At 23.5% G+C, this 26113-nt stretch overlaps 3 protein-coding genes across 3 annotated transcripts; 2 read left to right on the top strand and 1 right to left on the bottom strand.

Moving 5' to 3' along the window:
* The first annotated feature begins 11 nt into the window (after positions 1 to 11).
* Positions 12 to 10658, top strand: LOC122510896 (ribonuclease P protein subunit p40-like). Its single transcript, XM_043625850.1, has 6 exons — positions 12 to 311; positions 452 to 596; positions 4781 to 4951; positions 6897 to 7022; positions 10030 to 10213; positions 10296 to 10658. The coding sequence occupies exons 1-6, from the start codon at positions 195 to 197 to the stop codon at positions 10633 to 10635; spliced, it is 1083 nt and encodes a 360-aa protein (XP_043481785.1). The 5' UTR covers positions 12 to 194; the 3' UTR covers positions 10636 to 10658.
* On the top strand, positions 4958 to 6778 carry LOC122510890 (SCF E3 ubiquitin ligase complex F-box protein pof2-like). Its single transcript, XM_043625839.1, has one exon. The coding sequence runs from the start codon at positions 5000 to 5002 to the stop codon at positions 6590 to 6592; it is 1593 nt and encodes a 530-aa protein (XP_043481774.1). The 5' UTR covers positions 4958 to 4999; the 3' UTR covers positions 6593 to 6778.
* Positions 10659 to 10812: 154 nt separating the features above from the next.
* LOC122510874 (kinesin-associated protein 3) lies at positions 10813 to 25997 on the bottom strand. Its single transcript, XM_043625817.1, has 16 exons — positions 25737 to 25997; positions 23424 to 23541; positions 23127 to 23289; positions 22829 to 23035; positions 22602 to 22738; positions 19761 to 20112; positions 19512 to 19690; positions 19155 to 19424; positions 16436 to 16657; positions 16194 to 16356; positions 15798 to 15923; positions 14520 to 14618; positions 14349 to 14434; positions 14072 to 14264; positions 13902 to 13995; positions 10813 to 11440 (listed from the first exon to the last, which is right to left on the bottom strand). The coding sequence occupies exons 1-16, from the start codon at positions 25760 to 25762 to the stop codon at positions 11290 to 11292; spliced, it is 2586 nt and encodes an 861-aa protein (XP_043481752.1). The 5' UTR covers positions 25763 to 25997; the 3' UTR covers positions 10813 to 11289.
* Between the last annotated feature and the right edge of the window lie 116 nt (positions 25998 to 26113).

Genomic DNA, 26113 nt, shown 5'->3' with positions numbered 1-26113 from the left:
GAGAGATCAGCTGATATCCCTTCTTTCTTGTTGTTCGACCACCACGTTGGTAACATGTTTTGGTCTCATTTTTTCTAACTCTCGGCGTATATTTATGAAAAAAGGAAAATTGCGCGCATTCAAGTAAACAAAAGGAAGGAAAAAAGGGTAATTAAGAAATTGCGTCTGTATAAACGAAAGTTTATGCAGATGAAATGCTGTGTCCGGAAATATGGAATTTTAAAGCTCCGCAGCATTCATTGTTGATAGAGCAATCAAATCAACTAAAGGATTCTCCTTCAATCATCAAGACTCATTATTTCAATCATTCTGTAAGTGGCTTTTCCTTTTTTGTCTTCTAATAATACGCATTTATCATATCTGCCTATATAGACCACTTAATCGCACATTAATTTCGAGGTTATAAATTTTTACGTAATTTTGTGAAAATGACTTTTTGGATTAATGCCAGGTATCTGTCGTATTTCCTGAGACGATTGACGTACCAGAGGAAATTAAAAGTAGCCTTGTACGTGATAAGGAGTATTACAAAATCCATGCTTTGTACCCGCACGAACTTGTCAGCAAGGAATTCATAGAGGCCTTTGTTAAGAAAGGTTTGATTCTCTTTGTTATAACTATTTTGTGTTTTATTTATTTAATTTTGAATTAATAATTATTACTTTTTATTCACTTTTGAATTTAAGTTTTCAGGCTTCGTACTCATCTACCAAAACCTGGTATTTACTATTTTTTTACGATTTACTACTATTTTGGATAATTTTTTCGATTTGCGACTCCAAAAGGTACTTTTTTCTTTTTATTGAAAATTTTCACTATACTTTAAATCCGCTATTAGTTGGAATACAAAAATTATTTTCAAAAATTTTTATAAAATTTTTTTAAATAATTCAAGAAATTTTAATAAAATTCCTAAAATTCTTTCAAACGATTCAATTATTTTGAGAAATTTTTCGAAATTCAATTATTTTCAATATCTACAATTCTTTGTAAAAATTTAATTATTTTCAACAAAATTTTAATAAAACTTCGTAGAAATTTAAATAATTTCAAAAAATTTGTTTATTTTATTCAATACAATTTTAATAGCATTTCTTGATGGAATTTAATTATTTTATAATTTGTTGATAGAATTCACTTGTTTTTGCTTCCTCGTGGAGGAAGCTTTGTGGTCGTTTAATTTACAAAATTTTTAAAAATCCTTTAAACAAACTAAGGGACTAAGGGTGTCTACAACACCTGGAAACCCTGGAAAACTGGGAAATGTCAGGGAATTTTTTTCATCATGACTTGAAATATTCTTGAACAATATTTTTAATGCCCACAATTAGTTTTACAAATTTTTAGTAAAAAATTAATACTAATAATTAATATTGCCTTTCTAATTTGCAATTCTATTTTGAGAAATAATATGAACCACAGACATACATATAATCAAATAGAAAAAAATTGACCACTTAAAATTCTGAAAGATCAAAAGAAATGGAGAAATAATGGCATTGGAAAAATTCGTTTCGTAAAATAAGTCAATTTATTTTTAAAATACATAATTTAGGGCTCAAACTAGATCCGTAAATCGCGTAAAGTCCATAAAAGTAAGTTTTTTAAAAAAGGTTCGTAAAGTCCGTAATTTGATTGAAGAAGGACGAAAAGTTTGTAAATTGTACGATATAATTTGTGGAATTTTAGAGAAATTACAAATGATTGCAGAAATTCAATCATTTTCAAAAGTAATAAAATTCTTCTCAGAAATTCAATTATATTCAAAAATTTTTTAAAATTCTCGTCAAAATTTCAATTATTTTTATAAATAATAAAATTCTTCTCTAGGAAATTCTATTATTTTTAAAAATTTTAATAAAATTCTTGGCAAAATTTCAATTATTTTCAAAAATATTCCTCATTTCAATGTTTTTCAATATTTACTATTTTAATAAAATTTTTCCAAAAGAATCTAATTACTTAAAAATTTTTTAATTATTTTCATAAAATAATAAACAGTTCACAGGAATTATTTTCGTGCATAATAAAATTTTTTTTAAGAATTCAATTATTTTCATAAATAATAAAAATGATCAAAGAATTTCAATTATTTTTAATACAATTTTAATCAAATTCTTCGAAAAATGTAATTATTCTTAAAAATTTTATTAAAATTCGTCATAAAATTAAAAATTTGTTAGTAAAATTCTTTATGAGAATTCAATTTTAAGAAACATTTGATAATTCAAGAAATTATTTATTTTTGTATTTAAATAATTGAATTCTAATAAAAATTTATTTAGGGGAGGGTAGGCTACATTGAACCGGGTATTTTCTAAAGTCCAAGAACTAATTAAATTTGACAAATTTTGATGAGGTTTTTGTATGAAAATAAAACTGAAGTACTCCTTTAGTTAATACACACGTTACAAACACAAATTATTATGATTAAATAATAAAATTTAATTTTTTTCTAACCAGTTACACTTTTCTTATTTTGAAGGAAGTGTGTCTACATTGAACCACCTCTAATAAAACACTACAACTTACTTCGAAAATAATATTTCCACTTACACATTGTAATAAATCTTATTTTCCACTGAAAAAAATAGAAAACTGTTGTTAAATAGTTATTATTTGTTAATATAGGATATTAATATATTTCGATGTCAGGTTTTGTAGCAGAAGTGACAGTTTAATTTTATCACGTTGAGAGCCATGCTGATCAAATTTCCTAACCTCAAAATAAATATTATGGCGCAAAATTTTAAAGTTCTACTACAATGTATAATTTCTGAAACCTTAATTGCGCATGACTACTAGCATTTTTCTTATTGGTCAATAGAGCAGACAACTTTTGTAGTCAGGGCTACCACTCTTGAAACTGAAAATACGCTGTAAATTCGGGTGGTTCAATGATGCCGCACTCACTGTATTCACATGACATTCACAACAAAAATTGTTTATAATAAATTTATGTAAGACTTAAAATTCTTTATCACATCGGAATATTGAAGTTGACACCCTAAGCGAAATAAATCACAAGTTTACTAATTTTTAAAACTTCCTATTTCAATAAAAAAAATTCATTATATTTCCACAAAATTTTTTATTTTGTACGTGAAAAACAGTTTTTTTCGTTTTTCTTTGTAAATAATAAACCTACGTGCTCGAAATTTTTGGACGTAGTCGCTTTCGGTAATACTAATTTATATATTAAATAAGAAAAAATTCCACTCAGTCATTTCTTAGAAAATTAAAGTGGTTCACTGTTGACGCTGGTTCAATGTAGCCTACTCTCCCCTAAAAATTAATTTCAGTTACAATTTTAGATAATAATTGAATATTAAAAGCAATGTAGCGTGAATATGTAGAAATAATTAAATTTTGAAATTAATTTTTTTGAGATATGTTAATTGAATTTTTTTAATATTATTTGAAGTTTTTATTTTCTAATATATATATTTAATTGAAGAAGTTACGAATAATTGAAATTCCGTAAAATTGATTTAAAGAAGAATTTTAGTTAAAAATTGTTGAAAATAATTGAATTGATAATGATTTTATCACTCGGTTATCTTTAATAATTATTATAAAACATGAAGAAACCGAAGACTCGGAGTTATCGATATCTTCATGTTTTATAGTTATGAAAAATTTAATTTATTGTTTTAAGTAAAATGTTCTCTTATTTGACTCGTACTGGTTATATTTTTGTTCGTAAATGATACGTAATTTTTCATTTTTGGTCCGTAAAGTACGTTTTTTTAAATACTGTGTCAACTGGTTCCAGCCTTGATAATTTTTTTCAAAAATGTTCATTTTATATTCATAATTTATACCTAACGTTGCTTACGTTTACAATGATTTAGAAGAAAAAATAATTTTCTATTCAAACTTTTGTCTTAATAAAACTTTTACAATGTTTCTTGAACAAAAAGTTTAAAAAGGAAAATTTTGTAAACGTAAAATGTTGTTTTTTGAGTGAAAAACAGTTTTTTCTTTTAAATCGTTGGTGACAAACATTGTGAATACTTCTCCCACGTCATTTATAAAGTATTATCAAATAAAATTTAAGCAATGTATTTTTTATTATGTCGATTCTTAAAACCTGGAAAAAAATTTTTTTCAGATTAGTTGTAGACACCCTGAAATTGTATATATATTATATTGAAAATTATAGAATTAATTACAATTAAAGTTGAAAAATTCACTTTTTTACTAAAAATTCAAGTTACTGTTAGAAATATCTTGGCGATTTCTATACAAGTTGTTCAAATAATTAAATTTAAAGGAAAACTGTTTGGAAAATTATATTTGTTGAAAAATGAAGAATTTTCATTGATTAAATTTCAAAAAGCAAATCTTTTAAAGTAACAATGACAACGAAAATTTCACGCGCGTGTAGTTTTGCTAGTCTTACAATAAAAGATATTCCAAAATAAATGTAGGTATCACAAACATTTTTCTAATTATTTTTAGAATGAATTAAAATCTTCTTTAGGATCAGGGATAAAGTCAAAGTTCCAACTGGAAATCAGAAAAAAATAAAATCAACTTTTTGTGGCAACTCTGTTGATTTTTCGATAGCTGCTTTTTTCAGTGTAGAAGCTACTTTAATAATCGAGTACGAAGCCTTTAATATTTTATTTTTAATTTATTTTATTTACAGTTTTAATTTTGTTAATTTTATTTACAGAATATATTTGTCAAATAGAAGAAAGATTATGTTCAGTATTTCTTTTACAAAGTTCGTTTTTTATTTTGCAATAACAAGGAATTTTTTTTTCTATTTAAGGTGAATTGTCGCTATTGGCGGTCGACAAGAAAATAGACGTTCACGACACCCTGGCAATTGTTCCAACTGGAGAATTGGTGCTCTCATTGACACGTGCAACTTTTCAGACTCTCGGTCTCGAGGGCAAGTCATCATTCTTTAATCGCAATCAAGACGATACATCAAGACACGGTAAGTTCCCCCAAAGAGGAAGCAATATTAAAAAGAAATATTCTCGAAATGCCCAAGAAACGTCAAGTTCGAATGCTCCAAGATTTGGCTCTACATTCAATCGGCGAGTACGTCACTGATTTTGGTAAAAACATCATTCGACCGTCAGTGTGTCGCATCATTTCACAAAGTAAATCGGAAATAAATCTCTTAGCACTCGAGACAAAGCTTGTCCAGGGAATGAAATATCATTTGAGTTCGAGCGTTCCCTGGCATCTCTATGATAAACTCTCAATTCACGTTCTTCGTGCCATTGAAAATCTGGTCAATGAAATGAACAATTTCTCCAATAATGTTGATTATTCGACGACAATTCTCGCCGAGATACAAATTGTCATCACACGTCTCACTGAAATTGTGATTCATGAGAATTTGCGAACGATTGAATTCACAGCTTGGCCGAAAATAATGCGTCACGTGCTGTACAATAAATTACATGAGATGAGCGGTTTGGAAGTACTTGATCTTGGTTCGGGTTCCGTTGGATGGCGTACATCGGACATTGAGAAAATTATCATTGCCGCTGTTGGATTCATGAAGAATTTAATTGCATTCACACTCTGCTTCGATTGCACGGACAATATTGTATTTGCCCTGAGTGAAAATTGTCAAAAATTACAAAAAGTCGATGTCACCGCCTCGGGATGTGTGACAGATCGTAGTATTCCATTTTTAATCAAGTGTCATCGTTTAAGGGACATTAAACTATTTCGCACTTCGGTGAGTATTGCCGGCTATGCGAATCTACTGTTGGGTCATCGTAATTTGGAGAATATTGGCCGATACGATGAACTCGGTTATGTGCTCGAATATATTCGCAACAATATTGACAATTTTAAGGAACCATTTTCACTGCGTGTTTTCGAGAGTCGTAATGTGAGGACCGATCATCTTTATTTACTCGTTGAAATGTGTCCGTTCATAACGAATTTCTCAATTCTTCGCGACGAGAAAATTGAAGATTTAAGTTGCATTCTAGCCCCATTGAATCAATTGAAGGAATTGAAAATTCTCTCCTGTAGTTTCTATCGGAACGGACTAAATAATTTATTGAATTTAAAGGGCAATAATATTGTGAATTTACATTTGGAGCATGTCGATGAAATTGACATGTCGGCTCTCGTTTGTATCAGTCAATCGTGTCCAATGATCAAGAGCCTCATGTTTTATAATTGTGAATTTTTGGAATTGATGAGTCAACAATTGAGTGATCGAAAAGTGGCCGTGACGCCATTTCAATTTTTAGAGCGAATTAAATGCGCTTCAGAGTGCTCTAATATGCATTTGGAATATTTATTGTCATATTGCGTTAATGTGAAATTCATTCAATTGGGCTCGTCGACGGGCATTGACGACACGACAATGAGAAGAATTTTATTGAGGAATCCAATGAGCCAACTGGAGGAATTGAAAATACTCTATAGCGCCGATTTATCAATGAGTACTGTGAAATTGCTCATGGAAAATTGTCATAATTTGAGACGTATTTCAGAATTGGAAAGTTGGCAAGGAATTACTTCCGGAGAATTAGATATCTTTCGACGTGAAATTAAATCTAATAATATTGAGTTAGACACGAGTCCCACATTATCATTGGCATGAGAAATTTTTCTTTTATGTTAATTTTTTTTCTTTTCGAAGAAGCAACTTTTTATTTCGTACAATGAAAAATTTTGATATTAATGAAACTGGTCAGGGATATTTATAATAATAGATAGAAGAAAAAAAGATAGTGATAACTGAATATTTTTTTACACTTTTTTGTATATTTTGCAAAATGTAGAAAGAGAGATTTTCTATTTTTCACTTAAAAAAAAACAAATAATTTTTCTAATACATTTTTTCTCTGCCGCAATTTTTTTTCTTAAATTAAATTTTTTTGTTGCTTTATTTTACCGGTGTAAAGTCGTGACACTTGATTTGAAAAAGGAATGTTTCGCACCGGGAAAGAAGAATTATGAACGCGTTAGGAATTGCTTACAGAATTATTTCAAGGATACGTTTGATGCCATCATCGCTTGGGACCCACCTGGTAAATATCTATTTTACTCATCTAAATAAAACAGAATCATAAATTCATTTTTTACTATTTCTTCGTTTATTAAGTCTTTTGAAAGTTTATAACCGATTTGTGATTCTGTAGAATAAAATATTTCTGACGCGCTCCAAAAAAAGGAACATATAGAAGGAAAAAATTGTTTGTTCTATTTGTAATTTTTGAAATGAAAATACCCAAAGGAGATTAATTCTCAATCAATCAATTTGAAACTTTTAATTAAAAATAACAGTAGGGTTGCGACAAAAATTTAATTTTGTTTTTCCCTGATTTTCAGGCAAAATTTTAACTTTTTCCCTGACCCTAAAGAATATTCTGATTCACTCTAAAAATTATTAGATACTCAAAAAAAATGTTCTATTACAATTTTAAACTTAAAATAATTTAAAAAAACATTCAATTAAACTTTTTGAAAAAAATTAATTTTACAGAATTGTTAGTTTAAAAGTATGAAAATTTCAGATTTTCAAAGATTTTAATATGAAACCTTTTCAAAATTCAATTATTTCTAAAAATTTACGCTGTAATGCTTTTAATATTCAATTATTATCTAAAATTTTAACTGAAATTCATTTTTAAATAAATTTTTATTAGGAAATTCTACGAGAATTCAATTATTTAAATACAATAGTAAATACATAATTTATTGAAAAATTGAATGTTTCTTAAAATTTAATTCTTATAAAGAATTTTATCAACAAATTTTTAAATAATTGAATTCATTTGACTGCACCCAAGTTTTTTTTTTTTAATTGAATTTTTTTGGTAAATTTGATGAAAATAGTAGATATTGAAAATCATTGAATTAAGAAAAATTTTTGAAAATAATTAAAATTTTGCCAATAATTTTATTAAAATCTTTGAAAATAATTGAAGTTTTGCCAAGAAAATAATTTTGCTTTTTATAAAAATAATTGAAATCTTGACGATAATTTAAAAAACTTTTTTGAAGATAATTGAATTTCTGCGAAGAATTTTATTACTTTTGAAAATAATTGAATTCTTGTTATAAATATTGTTTTTTATGAAAATAATTGAATTTTGCAAAGAATTAATTCTTGTAAATTTGCGTTAAAATTTTTCATATAATATTAAAAATAGGTATATTTAAAAATTTAACAAATTTCAACGGAATTGAAATCAAAATTAAAAAAAAAATTATTTCTACAGAATTATTAATTAAAAGTTATAAAAAAATCAGATTTTTCAAAGATTTGAAATTGAAACGTTTTAAAAATTCAATTATTCCTGAAAATTGCTATTAATTGTAACTTCTTTAAAATCAGGGTTGCCACAGGTCAGGGAAATCAGGGAAAAGTCAGGGATTTTTATTAAAGTACTGGAAAAAATTAAATTTGCAGGATTCATAATTAGTTTTATTTCATTTTTTAATATATATTAAATTAATTATTAAAAATCATGGATTTATAGAAGAATTTTAGTTCGAAACAATAAAAAAATTGTATTTTAGAGAAGTTACAAATGTTTGCAAACATTTCATTTTGTTCAAAAATTTTTTAAAATTCTAGTCAAAATTTCAATTTTCTTTAAAATAATAAACATTTCACAGAAATTCAACTATTTACAAATTTTTTATAAATTTTTTCGAAATAATTCAATTATTTTCATAAATAATAAAATTTTTCAAAATAATTCAATTATTTTCATTAATAACAACATTTTTTACAAAGATTCAATTATTTAAAAATTTGATGATAAAATTCTTTATAAGATTTCAATTTTGAAAAAAATTAATTTATTCAATAATTTTTTCATTTTTGTATTTAAAGAATTGAATTCTAATAGAATTTTTTAACAAACTTTTATTAAATTTTTTAAAAATGATTTAAATCCTGTGAAGAATTTTAGTATTTAGAAAAACAATTGAATTCTTGCAAAGAATTTTATTACATTTCTTTTAAATAATTGAAATCCTGCGAAGAATTTTATTATTTATGAAAATATTTAAATTCTTGCAACGAATTCAATTGTTTTTCTATATACTAAAATTCTTCACAGAATTCCAATTGTTTTAAAAAAATTTAATAAAAGTTCGTTGCAAGACTTCAATTATTTTCCTAAAAAATGAAATTCTTCTCAGGATTTCAATTATTTTCAATACAATTTTAAAAAAATTCTTCGAAAAATTTAATTAATTTAAAAATTTTTTAAATTTTGCAACGAATTTTATTACATTTTTTTTAAATATCTAATTGAAATCCTGTGAAGAATTTTATTATTTAGGAAAACAATTGAATTCTTGCAACGATATTTATTACATTTCTTTTAAATAATTGAAATCCTGTGAAGAATTTTAGTATTTAGGAAAATAATTAAATTCTTAATTGAGAAATTTTATTAAAATAGTAGATTTGGAAAATATTTGAATTTCAGCCAAGAATTTTTATTATTTGTGAAATGTAATTAAATTCTTGCAAAAAATGTTTGAAAGTAATTACATTTTTTGAGGAATTCATTTAAAATTGTATTAAAAATAATTTAAATCCTAGGAAAAATTTTATTATTCATGATAATAATTGAATTCTTGCCAGGGACTTTATTAAAATTTATGTAAATAATTTAATTTTTTTTTTTTTGAAAAACTTTATACAAATTTAAATTATTATAAAACATGAGGATACCAACATGTTTTATAATAATATTCTTAAAAGTTATTGAGTTTCAAAAGGTTTAAATTTGAGAATCAGAATATTCTTTTGGGTCAGGAAAAAAGTCAAAATTTTGTCTGAAAATCAGGGAAAAAGAAAAATTAATTTTTTGTAAAAAAAATTTAAAAAAATTCAACTAATTTCAGAAAAGTTTGAATTATAAAAATTTTTTCATAAACTATGTTTTGACATCCCTGACTTGTGGAAACTCTGGTCATAATCTGAAAATTTGTTGCTTCTATACCTTTCTTTGGAGCGTGTCACATTTATGCCATAAATATTTAAAAAATGTATATATTTTGCCTCTTTTTCAGAAGATAGCATATGTCCTTCGTCGATAGCTGCGTGGTTTCATAAGCGTGGCTATAAAATTTCTCTCTGTCACCAAAGTGTCGTTAATCGAACGCGATATTCGATTGATGTGCCAGTTGTTGACGATTCCTGTGATTATCATCAATTTTTCGAATGGCTTGGACTCTTCAGCGTCGATGGAAATTTGTGAGTTGAAATATTTTATTTCCCATTCAAAAATAATTATATTTCAAATTATCGTTATTCTATTCAACGATTTCTTTTTCAGAAAAAGGAGTAGAGATTCCAAAACAAGTGAAATTCTTACCTCATCATCAATTTTTGCATCGAGTCAAGTTCAATATATCGAGGGTACAGGATTCTTCACACGCAGAATGGTCAACAATGTTTACAGTGCCATAAAAAAGTATATGTCAGAAAAGAATGATATTCAATGGTGTAGTATGAATGTACAAGGTTTTGCCGATAGTCCCATTAGTTGGGGATTAAAGGAACATCATTTTTATACGGACGGCGACAATAGTTATACAATTGTTTTTCGTCCTGGTGGAAAGTGTATTACACAAAAAAGCCTTAGCTCAAATAACAAACCAAGGATATTTCAATAACATTAAAAAAAGAAACTCCATAATTTTCTTTTTCTTTTACATTCACCATTTCTGTAAATAATGTGATATTAAATTTTACCATTTCACACAACAAAAACACAAAAATAAAAAAAAAATTCATAAAATTTTACAATTGTTTTATAAATAAATAAATAAAGATACATAGTAAAACTCCAATTTTCTATAGTAAATAATCTAACTTTATTGTACCAATAAATACGATAATTCTAATTATTTATTTTACAGTCTAGATTCAAAATATTATTTTAAAATACATATAGTTTTTTTTTCATGTTGAAAACATTTTTTTCAAAAAAGTTCAAATAAAAAACATTGACTAAATTGCAAAAATAAATACTGAGAGAAATGCATTGCTGTTTTTGACTAGAATTAGTTTCGTTTACGTTATTGCTTTTTTTTAAAAAATAAAAATCGAATCGTTAAATATTAATTAACAAGTCTCATATTAGGAGAAATTATTCCATTTTTGTCGTTTTACATTCTCGCTTTTCTCTTCTCTATCTACGCTTTCGATTCGTTACACTATCTTTTTTATAAAAGTTGTAATATTAAAAATAATGGCACAGTGCTTAATGAAAGCATAACATAAATGAATAACATCAAATTAAGTGAAATGGACAAAATTACTTTTTCTTATATCAAAACGTGTGTACTTTCCGATTCGGTAAACTTCGACTTGGAATTTTGCTGAGGATAAAAGTCATCGATACTGACTGAACCAAGAGAAATTCGTGACTTGGATCGTGCCATTAATTCGTTCAAATCGTCAATGTCTCTGCTGTATCTGTACAAATATTAATCGTCAAATAGTGGAAAATATAAAAATTGCTTCGAATTTATTGCACAGGGTTGCCACAGGTCAGGGAAATTAGGGAAAAGTACTGGAAAAAAATTAACTTTTAGAATTCATAAGAAAATTCTGAATTTTTGTATCTTTTTTGTTTGCCTCGTAATTATTACCAAGAATTCTAATACAAAACCTTCAATTTTTTCCATTTCTGACAATAATTTCTTTTTTAATAACTTCATTCTTGAAGAACAATATCATTAAATTATTAATTATTTAATGAATAATTTTACTTAAATATTTCAAAAATAAATGAATTACTTTAAAAGAGTTGAGTTTATACTTTTTATAAGTAGCTGAACTTCAAAAGGTTTCAATTTGAAATTTTAGAAAATTTCAATTTTGATTGAATTTAAAAAGAAATTTTAAAGAACTTAGTTTTTTGAAAAATTGTAATATTTCGAATTCTTATGAAATTATAGTTAAATTTTTTAATGTATATATTTACTTAATTTTTAAAAATAATGGATTTATAGAAAAATTTTAGTTAAACACACTTAAAAACTTGAATTTTGGAGAAGTTACAAATGATTGCAGAAATTTAATTATTTTCAAAAGTAATAAAAATTTTTGCAGAAATTCAATTATGTTCAAAAATTTTCCTGAATTAAATGACTTTAAATATCCATTAGGTATATTAATAAAATTTTCCAAAAGAATTCAATTATTTGACAAAATTTTAATAAAATTCTACGCAAACACTTAATTATTTTCATAAATAATATAAATTTCACAGGAATTCAATTATTTACAAATTGTTTTATAAATTTCTTCGCAATAATTTTAACATTTTCATAAATAATAAATATTTTTTACAGGGATTCAATTATTTTCATAAATAGGTAATAAAACTCGTCACAGAATTTCAATTATTTTAAATACAATTTTAATCGAATTCCTCGAAAAATGTAATTATTCGTAAAAATTATATTAAAATTAGTCGAAAAAATTCAATTTTTTTTCAAATTTTATTGATAAAATTCTTTATAAGAATTCAATTTTAAGAGACATTTAATTATTCATTAAACTAATTTTATTTTTGTATATTTAAAAAATTGAATTCTTGTAGGAAATTCTAATAAAAAATGATTTAAAAATGAATGTCGGCTAAAAATTTTAGATTATAATTGAATTTTTAGAAATTTTCAGAAACAATTGAATTTTGAAAACATTTCAAATTCAAATCTTTAAAAAATCTGGATTTTTCATACTTTTAATTAATAATTCTGTAGAACTAATTTATTTAAAAAATTTTTATTCCAATTCTGTTGAAATTAATTGAATTTTTTAATATGGATTTAATATTATTTTAAGAATTGTAACGCAATTCTTCGAAAGAATTCAATGATCTCAATAAATATCAGAATTCTTCCTAGAAATTCAATTATTTTTAAAAATTTTCCTCAATTCAACGATTTTAAATAACTACTATTTTAATAAAATTTTTCAAAAGAACTCAATTACTTGCATTTATTTTTTATAAATAAAATAAATAAATTTCTTCGCAATGATTAAATTTTATTTTCATAAAGAATAAAAATTTCATAAGAATTCAATTATTTTAAAAAGTAATACAATTCTTCTCTGAAATATAATTATTTTCAATTTTTTTTTATTTCTCGTCAAGATTTCAATTCTCTTTATAATTAGCAAAATTCTTCTCAAAAATTCAATTAATTCAAAAAATAATAAAATTCTTGACTTTTGAATATCTACTATTTTAATAAAATTTCACAAAAGAATTCAACAAATTAATTGATTAATTAATTTAGCGGGAAATTCAAATATTTAAAAAAAATTGTCATACATTTTTTCGAAAACAATTAATTGTTTTAAATTTTTCACTAGAATTCAATTATTTTTAGTAATTCAATTATTTTCTTAAATAAAACTCATCGCAGAATTTTAATTATTTTTAATACAATTTTAATCGAATTTCGCGAAAAATTCAATTATGCTTAAAAATTTTATTAAAAATCGTCAAATGATTTTATTACTCGGTCTTCATGTTTTATAATATCTAATATTCTTATAAGTTGTTGAACTTGAAAAAGGTTTGAATTTAAAATTTTTGAAAATCTGTATTCCTATAAAAAAATAATGATGATTAAATATTTTTTTTAAAAATCAAGTTATTAATGTTTTCGAATAATTTTCCGATTAAAAGAAATTTGTAAATAAATGTAATAGAATTTTTTTTTGAGTATCTAATAATTTTTAGAGTGAATCAGAATATTCCTTAGGGTCAGGGAAAAAGTCAAAATTTTGTCTGGATATTAGGGAAAACGAAAAATTCAATTTTTGTGGCAACCCTGTATTTGAAAGAAATAATATTATTTTTTACACAATGGGCATTAAATAATGCCTTCTGTTTTAATAAAATTTGTTTTATTCTTACCGACTGATTGGGCGACTAGGATTTTCTGAAGACTCTGATGAAGCTTTCGTCACCGATTCACCGTCGTCTGTAATATTGAAGCTTGCTGAAATTCCTATAAATTAATGTTCGTTTTTAAAATGTAATTAATTTAAGTAGTAGTTTTTTGAGAACAATTCGTAAATATTTACCGGAAGGGAACAACATTGTGTGTTTCAGTAGATCACCACTTAGGAATGGAGGTAAATTATCATCTTCGTCATCTCCCGATAATATATGATTTGCCGGATCAATCACAATTGATTCAACCATTTCAATCCACTGTTGATTGTGAGAACGGAATTTTTCCACTTTAATACGTGACGCCCAATCTTTATCGTACATCTAAAATTTTATGAAATTCTTTTTTACTTCTCCATTGATTTTTTGTATAAAATTATTATTTATTATATACTGTAAAATACTTACTGCTATCAGATCTAGACACACTTCACAAACTTTTCTTATCGCAGAATTTTTGTCGTGCATTAAGTCTATTAAATATCCTGGGGCTTCTGCAAAAAAAAAAAAAGTTAATAGTTTTTAGTAGATGAAAAATTGAAATTAAACATTTTGATGATAATGGAAAAAAATTAGTACCTGTTTCACGAATTAGATAGTCTCTGGTTAAATCGTGTTTCGAGATTTGGTAAAAAACGTATATGATCTGTAGAACTATTTCATCATCCTCTTGTTTTGCTGTCAAATTTCGTTCATTAATTAATATTTTAACTAGCAAATTATACACGCGCCAGTGCGCGAAACGAAATATTCCATTGATAATTATTTTATAAATTAAAAACTTTATATTTTTAAGAATAAACATCAATTTTTGAATGATTACAGATTCCAAATTTAAAGAATTCACTTATTAAGTAGGTACATAATATTAAATATTCATGTTTAATATTAGTCAAAAATTATAATAAAATTTTCCGCAAGAATTTCATTATTCTCATAAATAATAATATTTTTTAAAGCAATTCAATTATTTTTAATACAATTTTTAAAAAATTTTCGAAAGAATACAATTATTTAAAAAAATTTTAATTAAATTCGATTATTTTCGAGAATTTTAATATAAATTCAATTATTTTCGACAATTTTTATGAAATTCGTTTAAAAAAATCATTATTTTTGAAATTTTTTATAAAATTCCTTCAAAAAATTCTATTATTTTCAGAAATTCAAATAAAATTCTTCGAAACAATTTAATTATTCTTATAAATAATTTTAAAACCCTCCTAAAAAATTCAATTATTTTCATAAATAAAAAAATTCTTCGCAAGAATTAAAATATTTTTATAAATAATAAAATGTTTCGGAGGAATTCAATTATTTTCAACAATTCTTATAAAATTATTCAAAACAATTCAATTATTTTTATAAATTGTAAAATTCTTGGCAAGAATTCAAAATTATTTTTGTAAATAATAAAATTCTTCTTGTAATTATTTCCAAAAACTCTAATAAAGTTGTTTAAAAGAATTTAATTTTTTATGGATAATTTTTATATAATTTCAATTCAATTTTAATAACGTTTTCTCGAAAGAATTCAATTGTTAAAAAAATGTTGATAAAATTCTTGAATTCAATTAAATTATTTTCAAATTTTTTGATAAATACTTTGCAAGAATTCAATGTTTTTCGGTACATTAACTTTAAAATTGAAAACATTTAAAAAGGAAAATTATTTAATAATTTAGGAAACCAAAAAGCAAACAGCAACGAACTTCAAACTGCGAACAGATTACCGGAATACAACGATTATTAATATAGATAGAAGAAGATTAATATTGATATTAAATATTGATTTTATTATCTTATTTCTAAAATTTAGTTTACTTTTTCTCCATGTATTCCAAAAATTTCACAAACCTTTTAGCAATTCAATAAGCGACAGGAGAATATCTGCTTTGCACATTAATTGCGCACAATCCTCATCAGTAGCGGAAGTGCCCAAAAATATCACAATTTCTAAAACTAAATCATCTTTCGCCTTTCCTGAAAATAAAAAATTTAACCAAAATGTTTATATTGTTGTTTTTTTCAAAAATCTACTTAACTCTCAATTTTGAAAGTTCAACGTTTCAATTTTTCAATGTTTCAATCAATACATAATATTGTTTTGAATCAAAAATTGATTTTTTAGTTAAAAATTTATCTTTAACTTTAGAAAAAATAGAATTTCAATTTAAAGAAAATGATTTGTCAAGAAATAAATTCGATCAATGCGGAAAGATTAAAGATAAGAAAAAATTAAATATAATTTACCGGGTACGAGATTATTACGTATCCAAGGAACGAGTTTGCATGTTTGAAGAATTTGTGAGTATGCCAAATCTAATGTTAAATTCCCCATTATTCCAACAATTTCGAGAACAAAATCCTGAGAGTCCGATTGATTAACCGCCATTGCAAAATCTCCAACAAAATCCTATGGATTTGAAATTTTTCAATTATTTTCGTACAATAAAATGGAAAATGTAATTTAAATTTTGTCTTCGTCAACTTACAACAAAATTTTCTTTAGTCGAATCATGCTGCGATATGTTTCTAATCATTTTCATAATTAATGCATCCTGATTTCTGAAAGCCTTTTTAATCAATTTTTGCAATCGATTATTTTCAACCATCAGCTGAGCATTTTTATTATTCAATGCCAAGTTAATGCACAACGCGAGTAATTCTGGTTTATGTCGCTCGTCACCGGAATCCGTTAATAACATGTCTGTTAGCTGAAAATTAGTAAAAATTAATAAAGTTGAATTTCTTCAAAAATTAGAAACTTCTTTAAAGTTTTTTAAATTCTTAAATTGAGTAATTAATAAAAAAAAATAGAGGCGCATGAATATTTTCTAAATGTCATTGGACCGATGATTTCGTTTATTATTATTATGCAAATTAAAAAAATTTATTTTCAAATGATAATTTCAATTTTGGAATAATTTCAAATTCATAATAAATTTTTAAAAAATTCATGTATTACTTATAGTTTACTAATTAATTATAATTATTTATTGTTTTCTAAAACTTTATTAATAAAATTCTTCGCAGGAATTCATTTATTTTCAATACAATTTTATTCAAATTTCACAAAAGAATTCAATTATCTTTAATAATTTGATAAAATTCTTTGCAGAAATTGAAAATTTTTCATTTAATTCTTTATGAGAATTGAAATATTCTCAATACAATTTTAATTAAATTCCTGGAAAAAATTCAATTATTTTCAAAATTTTTAATTAAATTCTTAACAAGATTTCAATTATTTTCATAATTTATAAAATTTTTCTCAGAAATTCAATTATTTTCAATACAATTTCAGTGGAATTTCTTAAATAAATTCTATTGTTTTGAAAAATTTCACAAAATTCTTCGCAAAAATTGAATTATTTTGAAAAATGTTGATAAAACTCTTTATGAGAATTGAAATATTTTCAATTAAATTCCTCGAAAAAATTGAAGTATTTCCGAAAATTAAAATTAAATTCTTAACAAGATTTCAAATATTTCCATAATTTATAAAATTCTTTGCAGGAATTTAATTATTTGGAAAAATTCAATAAAATTCGTTATAAGAAAAAAATGTAATTGAATGCTTTGAAAAAATTCAATTTTTTTCGTAAATAATAAAATTCTTCATGAAAAATCCAATTATTATGAAAAATTTTGATAAAATTATTTATGTGAATTGAACTACTTTTACGATTAATCAAATTCTTTGCAGAAATTTTATTATTTTAAAGAATTTTGAAAAAATTCTTCTTAGAAATTCAAATTCTTTGAAATTTTTTAATAAAATTATTTATGGGTATTGAATTACTTGAAAAAATGTTAATAAAAATCGTCGCAAAAATTTTATTATTTTGACAAATTTCAAGTAAATTCTTTATAAGTAAAAAAAAATTATTAAATGCTTCAAAAAAATTACATTCTTTTCCAAAATAGTAAAATTCTTTTCAAAAATTAAAGTTATATTAAAAAATTTGATATAATTGTTCATATGAATTGAATTATTTTCAATACAATTTGAATTACATTCTTAAAAAAATTAAATTTTTTGAAACATTTTATTAAATTCTTAACAAAAATGCAATTATTTTGAAAAATTTTGAATAAATTCTATACGAGAATGGAAATGTTTTCAATACACGTTTAATTAAATATATCGAAATTTCAATCATTTTCATAAATTATAAAATTTTTCGCAGGAATTCAATTATTTTCAATACAATTTCAATTTCTGTCAGAAAATTCAATTATTTTAAAAAATTTCATAAAATTCTTCGCAGAAATTCAATTATTTTCAATACAATTTCATTAGAATTTCTCAAAAGAATTAAATTATTTTCAATAATTTGATAAACTTTTTCATGGAAATTGAACAATATTGAAAAATTTTCATTGAATTCTTTATGAGAATTGAAATAGTCTCAATAGAATTTTGATTAAACTTCTGATAAAAATTCAATTATTTTCGAAATTTTCAATTAAATTCTTAACAAGATTTCAATTATATTTATAATAATTTATAAAATTTTTATCGGGAATTTAATTATTTTAAAGAATTTTAATAAAATTCTTAGCAGGAGTTTTATTATTTTAAAGAAATTTAATTAAATTCTTCATATAAGTATAAAAATTTAATTAAATGCTTTGAAAAATGTAATTCTTTTCCTAAATAATAAAATTCTTCGCAAAGATTCAATTATTTTGAAAATTTTGATTAAATTATATAAGAGAATTAAAATATTTTCAATACAATTTTTATTAAATTCTTCGAAAAAATGCAAATATTTCCGAAAATTTAAATCCAATTCTTATTAAGAGTTAAATTAGCTTCATAATTTATAAAATTCTTCGACGAATTATCAACTATCCGAATACTTATGCCAATTGTCATTTTTTCGAATCGTTATTATTTGGAATACAAAAATTTTAAAAATAATAAACAAAATACAAAAATGCAAAATACAAAAAATTTTTTACGAATTGTCACTTATGCGAAAAATTGAAATTTTGCGAATTAATGTTTTTGCATAAATCACACTATGAAATAAAGATAATCGTTAAAATTTCAATTCATTAAAAAGTCAATTCGGTTAAATGTCATTTCGTCAAAAGGACAGTTCGATTGAATGACATTTCGTTAAAATGTCAGTTCGTTCAAATGACATTTAGAAAATATTCATGCGCCTAAAGAATGTATATTAAACATGAATTATACTGTACCATTGGAACGCAATCAGTATTTGGAAACATTGCCTTAACTTTATCATCCATGCTCGCATGATACAATAATCCAAGAATTGTTGACTTATTCTTTATCTCGCCGTTTGTTAAGAATTTTATTAATCTTGGTAATAATCCCACGCGGATCATTTTTCCTCTCATTTTCGTGTCAAACGAAAGATTGAATAAGAGTTTTAATGTGCACAAAAGTAGATCGGAATTATTTGTCTGCAACAATTTCGGCACTTTCTCGATGACATTTTCCTCAGCCTGTAAATAACAGAAATAATTTACACATGACATTTAAATTTAAAAAAAGAATAAATTCTTTCATTTCTTCGAAAATAAATTCATTACCATAAGATCTTTATTTTCGCGAAAAATGGCCAATTTTTTAAGAAATGTCACCACCAAAATTAGTAAATCACTGTTAAATCTGTCCAGAGTTTTTATTAGCATTCCAATAACATTTTTCTTACGCATTTTCCTCTCAACTTCCGTATTCTCGGCGATATTCAACAGTAAATAGAAAGCAACTGAAACAATTTTTATGAAATGGAAAAAATATGTTAATTAATAAAGTGTGAATATTCATAAAATATGTACCTCGGAGTAATTGTTCCTGTTTTTTGGTGAGACTCTTAAATTTTTTTCGATTCTTTTCAAGTTCATCTTTCAAACGTTTCACTTCACATTCGGGAATTTTTAGCGAGGACATATCGACTTCTTTGAATTTTTTACTATTGCTATTCACTTCGAATTCTAATGGACTATCGGCATTCCAAATATCATCGAAAAATTTCATTTTTTTATCGCCAATGTCACTGCCGTTATTTGTGGGAAATAGTAAAAGTCCTGTATTTGATTCAAAGTGACGTTTATGTTTTTCCATGTCGTCACGCCACTGATCGTATCGTTGCAATTCGAAATCAATTATGTCCATGCAGAGGGAACCAATCTGAGGAATTTGTAATTTTTTCATTAAAATTAAAAACAGGCCTTGAATCGACTTTAAGACGCAAAAAAAGTCGCTTTAGACGATTAAAAATAGAAAAAAAATCGAAAAAGTTGTTTATTTAAATTTTATTTTGTATTTCCCTCATTTTCCCCTTTCACTGATTTCTAAATTCAATTATTCGAAAATTGAATAATTTTGCTAAATAAATATTTAAATACTTCTCAATTGTTTTTCACGGGAAATTAAATTCAAAAAATTTTAATTTTAAAGCTTCTGAAATTTAATAATTTCTAAAAATTACAACTATAACTAAAATTACAATTATAACTAAACTTCATCTTTAAATCAATTATTATCTATATATTAATTTTTAATAATTTTCCGAAAGTTCTTCGAGAGTTCAATTATTTATTTACTAAAATTCAATTCTTTGTAATAATTGTAACTGTAACTACAAAAGTTATTATAAGTTATAATATTTTCAAAAAATTATAATAAAGAAATTTTTATAATTAATTTTTTAAAAATAATTATTTTTAAATAATTACATGATTGTTTTCTCCAAAATGTTAAAAATAATTCTAAAAAATGTTAATGTTCTTATTTCTTGTACGTATTTGAATTTTCGGAAATACGTAATTGAAAATATTGAAAATTAATTAATTTTAAATAATTAGAATAGAAAAATTCTATAATAAATTTTTAAAAAAATATTTTTATATATATATAATTTTTAGAAGCTAATTTTCATGAATGTTTATTTTTAAACTTACACTTCAAGATTTTTCATTAAATTTTTTGAGAATTCAATTCTTTTGAAAATTCTTTAAAAGTTGATTTTCAAAAATTGTAATAAAATACTTGAAAAAAATCAATTATTTTCAATTAAATTGTACAAAATTTCAATTATTCGATGAGTTTTATTATTTACGAAAATAATTGAATTCCGGTGAAAATAATTGAATTTTGGTGAAAACAATTGAATTTCGGTGAAAACAATTGAATTCCCGTGAAAAAGTTTTTTATTTGTGAAAATAATTGAAATCTTTTGAAGACTTTTATAAAAAAAAAATTGATTGAGAATGAATTGAGAAAATTTTATTTTAAATAATTGAAAATTTCCAAGAATTTTATTAAAATTTCTGAAAATAATTGAATTTCAGAGAAGAATTTTGATTTTTGTTGAATTTGAAACGTTTTCAAAATTCAATTATTTTTGAAAATCTCTTGAAATTCATGTTATAATGCTTTCAATATACAATAGTTTCAATTATTTCAATACAAAAATAAATAATTTATTTAATAATTAATTATTTCCTAAAATTGAATTGTAATAAAGAATTTTATCAACAAATTTTAAAATAATTTTATAAAATTTTTAAGAATAATTAAATTTTCCAGGAGTTTGACTAAAATAGTATTAAAAATAATAATTGAACTTCTGAGATGAATTTTATTATTTATGAAAATAATTTGAATCTCGGAAGAAAAAGTTTATTATTTATGAAAATAATGGAATCATTGTGAAGAAATTTATAAAAAATTTGTAAATAATAGAATTTCTGTAAAATTTTTATTTTTTATGAAAATAATTAAATGTTTGCAAAGAATGTTATTAAATTTTTTTTAAATAAATGAATTCTCTTGGGAAATTTTAATAAAATAGTTGGTATAGATATGGAGAATCATTGAATTAAGAAAACTTTTTTGAAAATAATTGAAATTTTGCCTAGTTTTGTTAAAATTTTTGGAAATAATTGAATTTCGGACTAGAATTTTATTATTTATGAAGATAATTGAATTTTTGACGGGAATTGTTTTGAATTTTCGAACATAATTGAATTTCTGCGAAGAATTTTGTTAATTTTGACTATAATTGAATTTTTGCAACGAATTTCTACAAAATTCAATTTTTTTAGTGTTTTTAACCTTCGTGTTACTAAACATTTTTGTATACGCGGACTTCCAAGGTTTATCCGGGGTAACCTCTGTGTTTTTTATTTATTTATTGCAAAAAAGGTTTAAATCTTTCAAGGCTTTTACATATAATGCTCTAAACTTCTCGTAAGCAAGGAAAATCTTGATTAATGACTTAAAATCTTGGTAGCGCGAAGGTTAAATAAAATTCTTATATAAATCTATTATTTTTAATAATAAATTAAATATATTATTAAGAAATGTAACTAAGTTCAGAAGAATTTAAATTATTAAAATTTTTGAAAAATCGAAATTCATTAAAATTTCTAATTAAATTAATTTAAAATTAATTAATTTATTAATTAAAAATTAATTCAAAACTGAAATTTTCTAAAATTTTTAATTTAAAATACCTTTTGAAGTTGATCTATTTATGAAAACTGTAAACGCAACTCTTTTAAAATTCAATTAATTTTGAAACTTAATTTTTTACTGTACTTTTAATAAAGTTCCCTGAATTTCCTGACTTCCCTGAAAAATGATTTTCCATTCAAGTGAATATTGCCACTTACTCTGTATTCCAAGACAATGTTATGAAAACGTGTGTAGGTAGAGAAGCAGAAAAATATATAAATAATATTCGTGGAGAGTTCAATACTACGCCTCCAGTCTTCCCTCAGAACTCTCGCCAAAGCGCTCAATAATGATTCTAAAAAGAGAAAATTATAATTCAATATTCCAAGCTTATACTTGTTAAAAAATTTCTATTTTTTTAACATATTCCTCTCGTTTGAATTACCATTTTTAGCGAGTTCTAATAAGTTATCCGGTATTCTCGCCAATTGCAAAATAAGTGAAGAACCCTTGACTTTGTCTGGAATTTCTTCATAGAGTAATTCAATGTAACTGTCAATATTACTGATAACAGCACGTTCCGAACTGTTGTTTTCATTGTTCATTGAATTTGTCGACGTTGGTCTCGGTGGTTGTGCATTAACTTCGTAACCTTTAAAGAAAAAATATTTATTACCTTTTACCTTTCTTTCAACAGTTTCTAGATTCTAAATGTTGATAAATTTCTAAAAATAAAATCATACCATCGTTGTTCGAACGTCGATTTTGCAGATAATAAATAAGCTGCTCTACTTCATGTAATTTTGATTCATGAATTAAGGAACATTTTTCAATCACTTCTTTCGCTAATAAAGCTACATTTGTGTCTGTATTCAAACTTTTCAGTCGGATAATTTTTTGACATTCCTGCGTGAAATAAAAGTAATTGTATAAAGCAATTTTATTTTAATTTAACGATAAGAAATTATTTACCAGTTTTGTTTTTCAGAATTTGCTTCTTTGGATGATAACTTTTAAAAATAATAAAAACTTTTCATTACCTTTCTGTCTCCAAGCATAGGATCTCCTAATTCACCTAAAATAAGTGCCTCGACGTCATAATTCACCACTAAAGCCTTTTCTGTCGGATGAACGTCCAAGGTTCCAGATCTAATTTTTCTATAATTTAAAAAAGGGGAGAAAATTGTAATTCAAATACTAACGCATATTATTTAATAATCAGGGTTGTCACGCTTTTGCTCATTTGAAATTCCCTAACTTTTCCAGGATTTCCAGGTTGAAAAACGGAATTTTTCCAGGTTTTTAAAACTAGATTTACTATTTACCAAATTAAATAACTAATAAATTTTGTTTTTTCTGATTTTCTAGAATTTTTAACTAAAATTCTTCTTTAAATCAATTATTTTTAATAATTTTTAAAAATCTTCTTTGAGAATTTTCAAATCTATTTGTTTACAATTAAATTTTACGTTAGAAAAAAAAATTTCAAATAATTTCAAAAAAAATTAAATTAAACTTTTCCAAAAACATTAATTCTGCAGAATTGTTAGTAAAAGGTTTTAAAGATTCAAATTTTCAAAGATTTTAATTTGCAAACCTTTTCGAAAATCAATTATTTCTATAAATTCACGCTATAATACTTTTAATATTCAATTATTATCTACAATTTTAACTAAAATTCATTTTCAAATCAATTTTTATTAGAAAATTCAACGAGAAATCAATTATTTAAATAGATACAAAAATAAATAATTTATTGAATAATAATTAAATTCTTATGACGAATTATAACAACAATATTTAAGAACAATTACATTTTTCGTAGAATTCGATTAAAATTGAATTAAAAATAATTGAAATTCTGCGATGAGTTTTATTATTTATGAAAATAATTTAATTATTGCGAAGAAATTTATGAAAAAATTGTAAATAATTGAATTTCAGGAAACTTTTTATTATTATTATTATTATATTTATTGTTATTATTTATTTTTTATTATTTCTAAACGTTTGTTTAGAATTTTATCAAATTATTTTTTAAATAATTGAATTCTTTTGGAAAATTCTTGAAAATAATTGAAATTTTGCCAAGAATTTTATTAAAATTTATGGAAATAATTGAATTTCGGAGAAGAGTTTTATTATTTATAAAGATAATTGAAATTTCAAAGAGAATTTTTTTTAAATTTTGAAAAGAATTCACAATTTTAACTGAAATTCATTTTCAAATAAATTTTTATTATAAAATTCAACGAGAATTCAATTATTTAAATAGATGCAAAAATAAATAATTTATTGAATAATTGAATATTTCTTAAAATTGAATTATCATAAAGAATTTTATCAACAAATTTTTAAATAATTGAATTCTTATGACGAATTATAACAACAAATTTTCAGAATAATTACATTTTTCGAGGAATTTTTTAATCTTGTATTAAAAATAATTGAAATTCTGCAATGAGTTTTATTATTTATGAATATAATTGAAATTTGCAAACAATTTTATTAAAATTCCTAAAAATAATTGAATGTTGATAAGAATTTATTACTGAATATATTTATGAAAATAATTGAAGTTTGCAAACAATTTTATTAAAATTTCTAAAAATAATTGAAATTCTTAAATAATTGAATTCTTTTGTCGAATTTTAATAAAATCTATAAATAATATTTTTCGTGGAATTCGATATAAATTGTATTAAAAATAATTGAAATTCTACAATGAGTTTTATTATTAATGAAAATAATTAAAATCCTAAAAAGAATTTTATTATTTATGTAAATAATTGAAACTCTGTAAAAAAAGTTTATTATTTATGAAAATAATGGAATAATTTATAAAAAATTTGTAAATAATTGAATTTCTGTGAAATTTTTATCATTTATGAAAATAATTAAATGTTTCCACAGAATTGTGTGAAAATTTTATTTAAATAATTGAAATGTAGCCAAGAATTTTATTAAAATTTTTGAAAATAATTGAATTTCTGCATTTATTTATAATTTTTCCAACATTCAATATTTTTAGTTATTTGAAAAGAAAAATTATTGCCAGAAATAGAAGAATTTGAAGGTTTTGTATTAGATTTGAAGAATAAACACAATAACTTTAGAAAACAACAATTTTCCAGGATTCCGATAAAAATTTCCTGACTTTTTCAGGTTTTTTTTAAGGTTTATAAAATTCCCTGACATTTCCAGGTTTTCCAGGTTGTGTGACAACTCTGATAATTATCAAACTAAGAATACAATATAGTAAATACAATAATGAAAATATAAATAACTATAAATATAAATGAAAAACGATAAATACAATAAAGTAAATTTTTTTCAAAATAATATTTTTATACCTTTTTAAATATCTGGCTTCGTCCATTTTAAACTAGAAAACCTTTTATTTTTCTAAATCGTCAAGAATTACTGACACACTATAAATTGCAAAAAAATTGATAACAAACGTTTTGTAAAATTCTGGTTTAATTTAACATAATACTCTGATTAATTTTGACTTATTTTGTCCCAAGTTTCACGCTCTTTCACGCGCAGTAAAATGAAATATTCTTGACAACATTGACATCCGTTGCTGTAGACAACAAGCAAACTAAAGTTCAATTAAAGTATTGAACACTTTGTGCTTGGGATTGTCATGAAGGAATCTAACTTATCGTTTGTTGCGAAGCTAGAGAGCGTCGTAACAGTTAGTAAAGTAGAAAAATGAAATGTTCGG

The sequence above is a fragment of the Leptopilina heterotoma genome, unplaced genomic scaffold, assembly GCF_015476425.1.
Source record: "Leptopilina heterotoma isolate Lh14 unplaced genomic scaffold, ASM1547642v1 Lhet_121, whole genome shotgun sequence".
Taxonomy (NCBI): domain Eukaryota; kingdom Metazoa; phylum Arthropoda; class Insecta; order Hymenoptera; family Figitidae; genus Leptopilina; species Leptopilina heterotoma.
This window is presented reverse-complemented; position numbering and strand designations above follow the sequence as displayed.

Bases quoted from the DNA above. Each gene is read 5' to 3' on its own strand.
- LOC122510874 (XM_043625817.1), bottom strand. From the start codon at position 25,762: ATGGACGAAGCCAGATATTTAAAAAG. The intron at 14,265-14,348 runs GTAAGTATTTTA...ATAAAATTTTAG, and splicing joins TGTGTCTAGATCTGATAGCA to ATGTACGATAAAGATTGGGC. The intron at 11,441-13,901 runs GTAAGAATAAAA...ATATTTGTACAG, and splicing joins CCTAGTCGCCCAATCAGTCG to ATACAGCAGAGACATTGACG.
- LOC122510896 (XM_043625850.1), top strand. From the start codon at position 195: ATGCTGTGTCCGGAAATATGGAATTTTAAAGCTCCGCAGCATTCATTG. The intron at 7,023-10,029 runs GTAAATATCTAT...CCTCTTTTTCAG, and splicing joins CATCGCTTGGGACCCACCTG to AAGATAGCATATGTCCTTCG. The intron at 10,214-10,295 runs GTGAGTTGAAAT...TTTCTTTTTCAG, and splicing joins TTCAGCGTCGATGGAAATTT to AAAAAGGAGTAGAGATTCCA.
- LOC122510890 (XM_043625839.1), top strand. From the start codon at position 5,000: ATGCCCAAGAAACGTCAAGTTCGAATGCTCCAAGATTTGGCTCTACAT.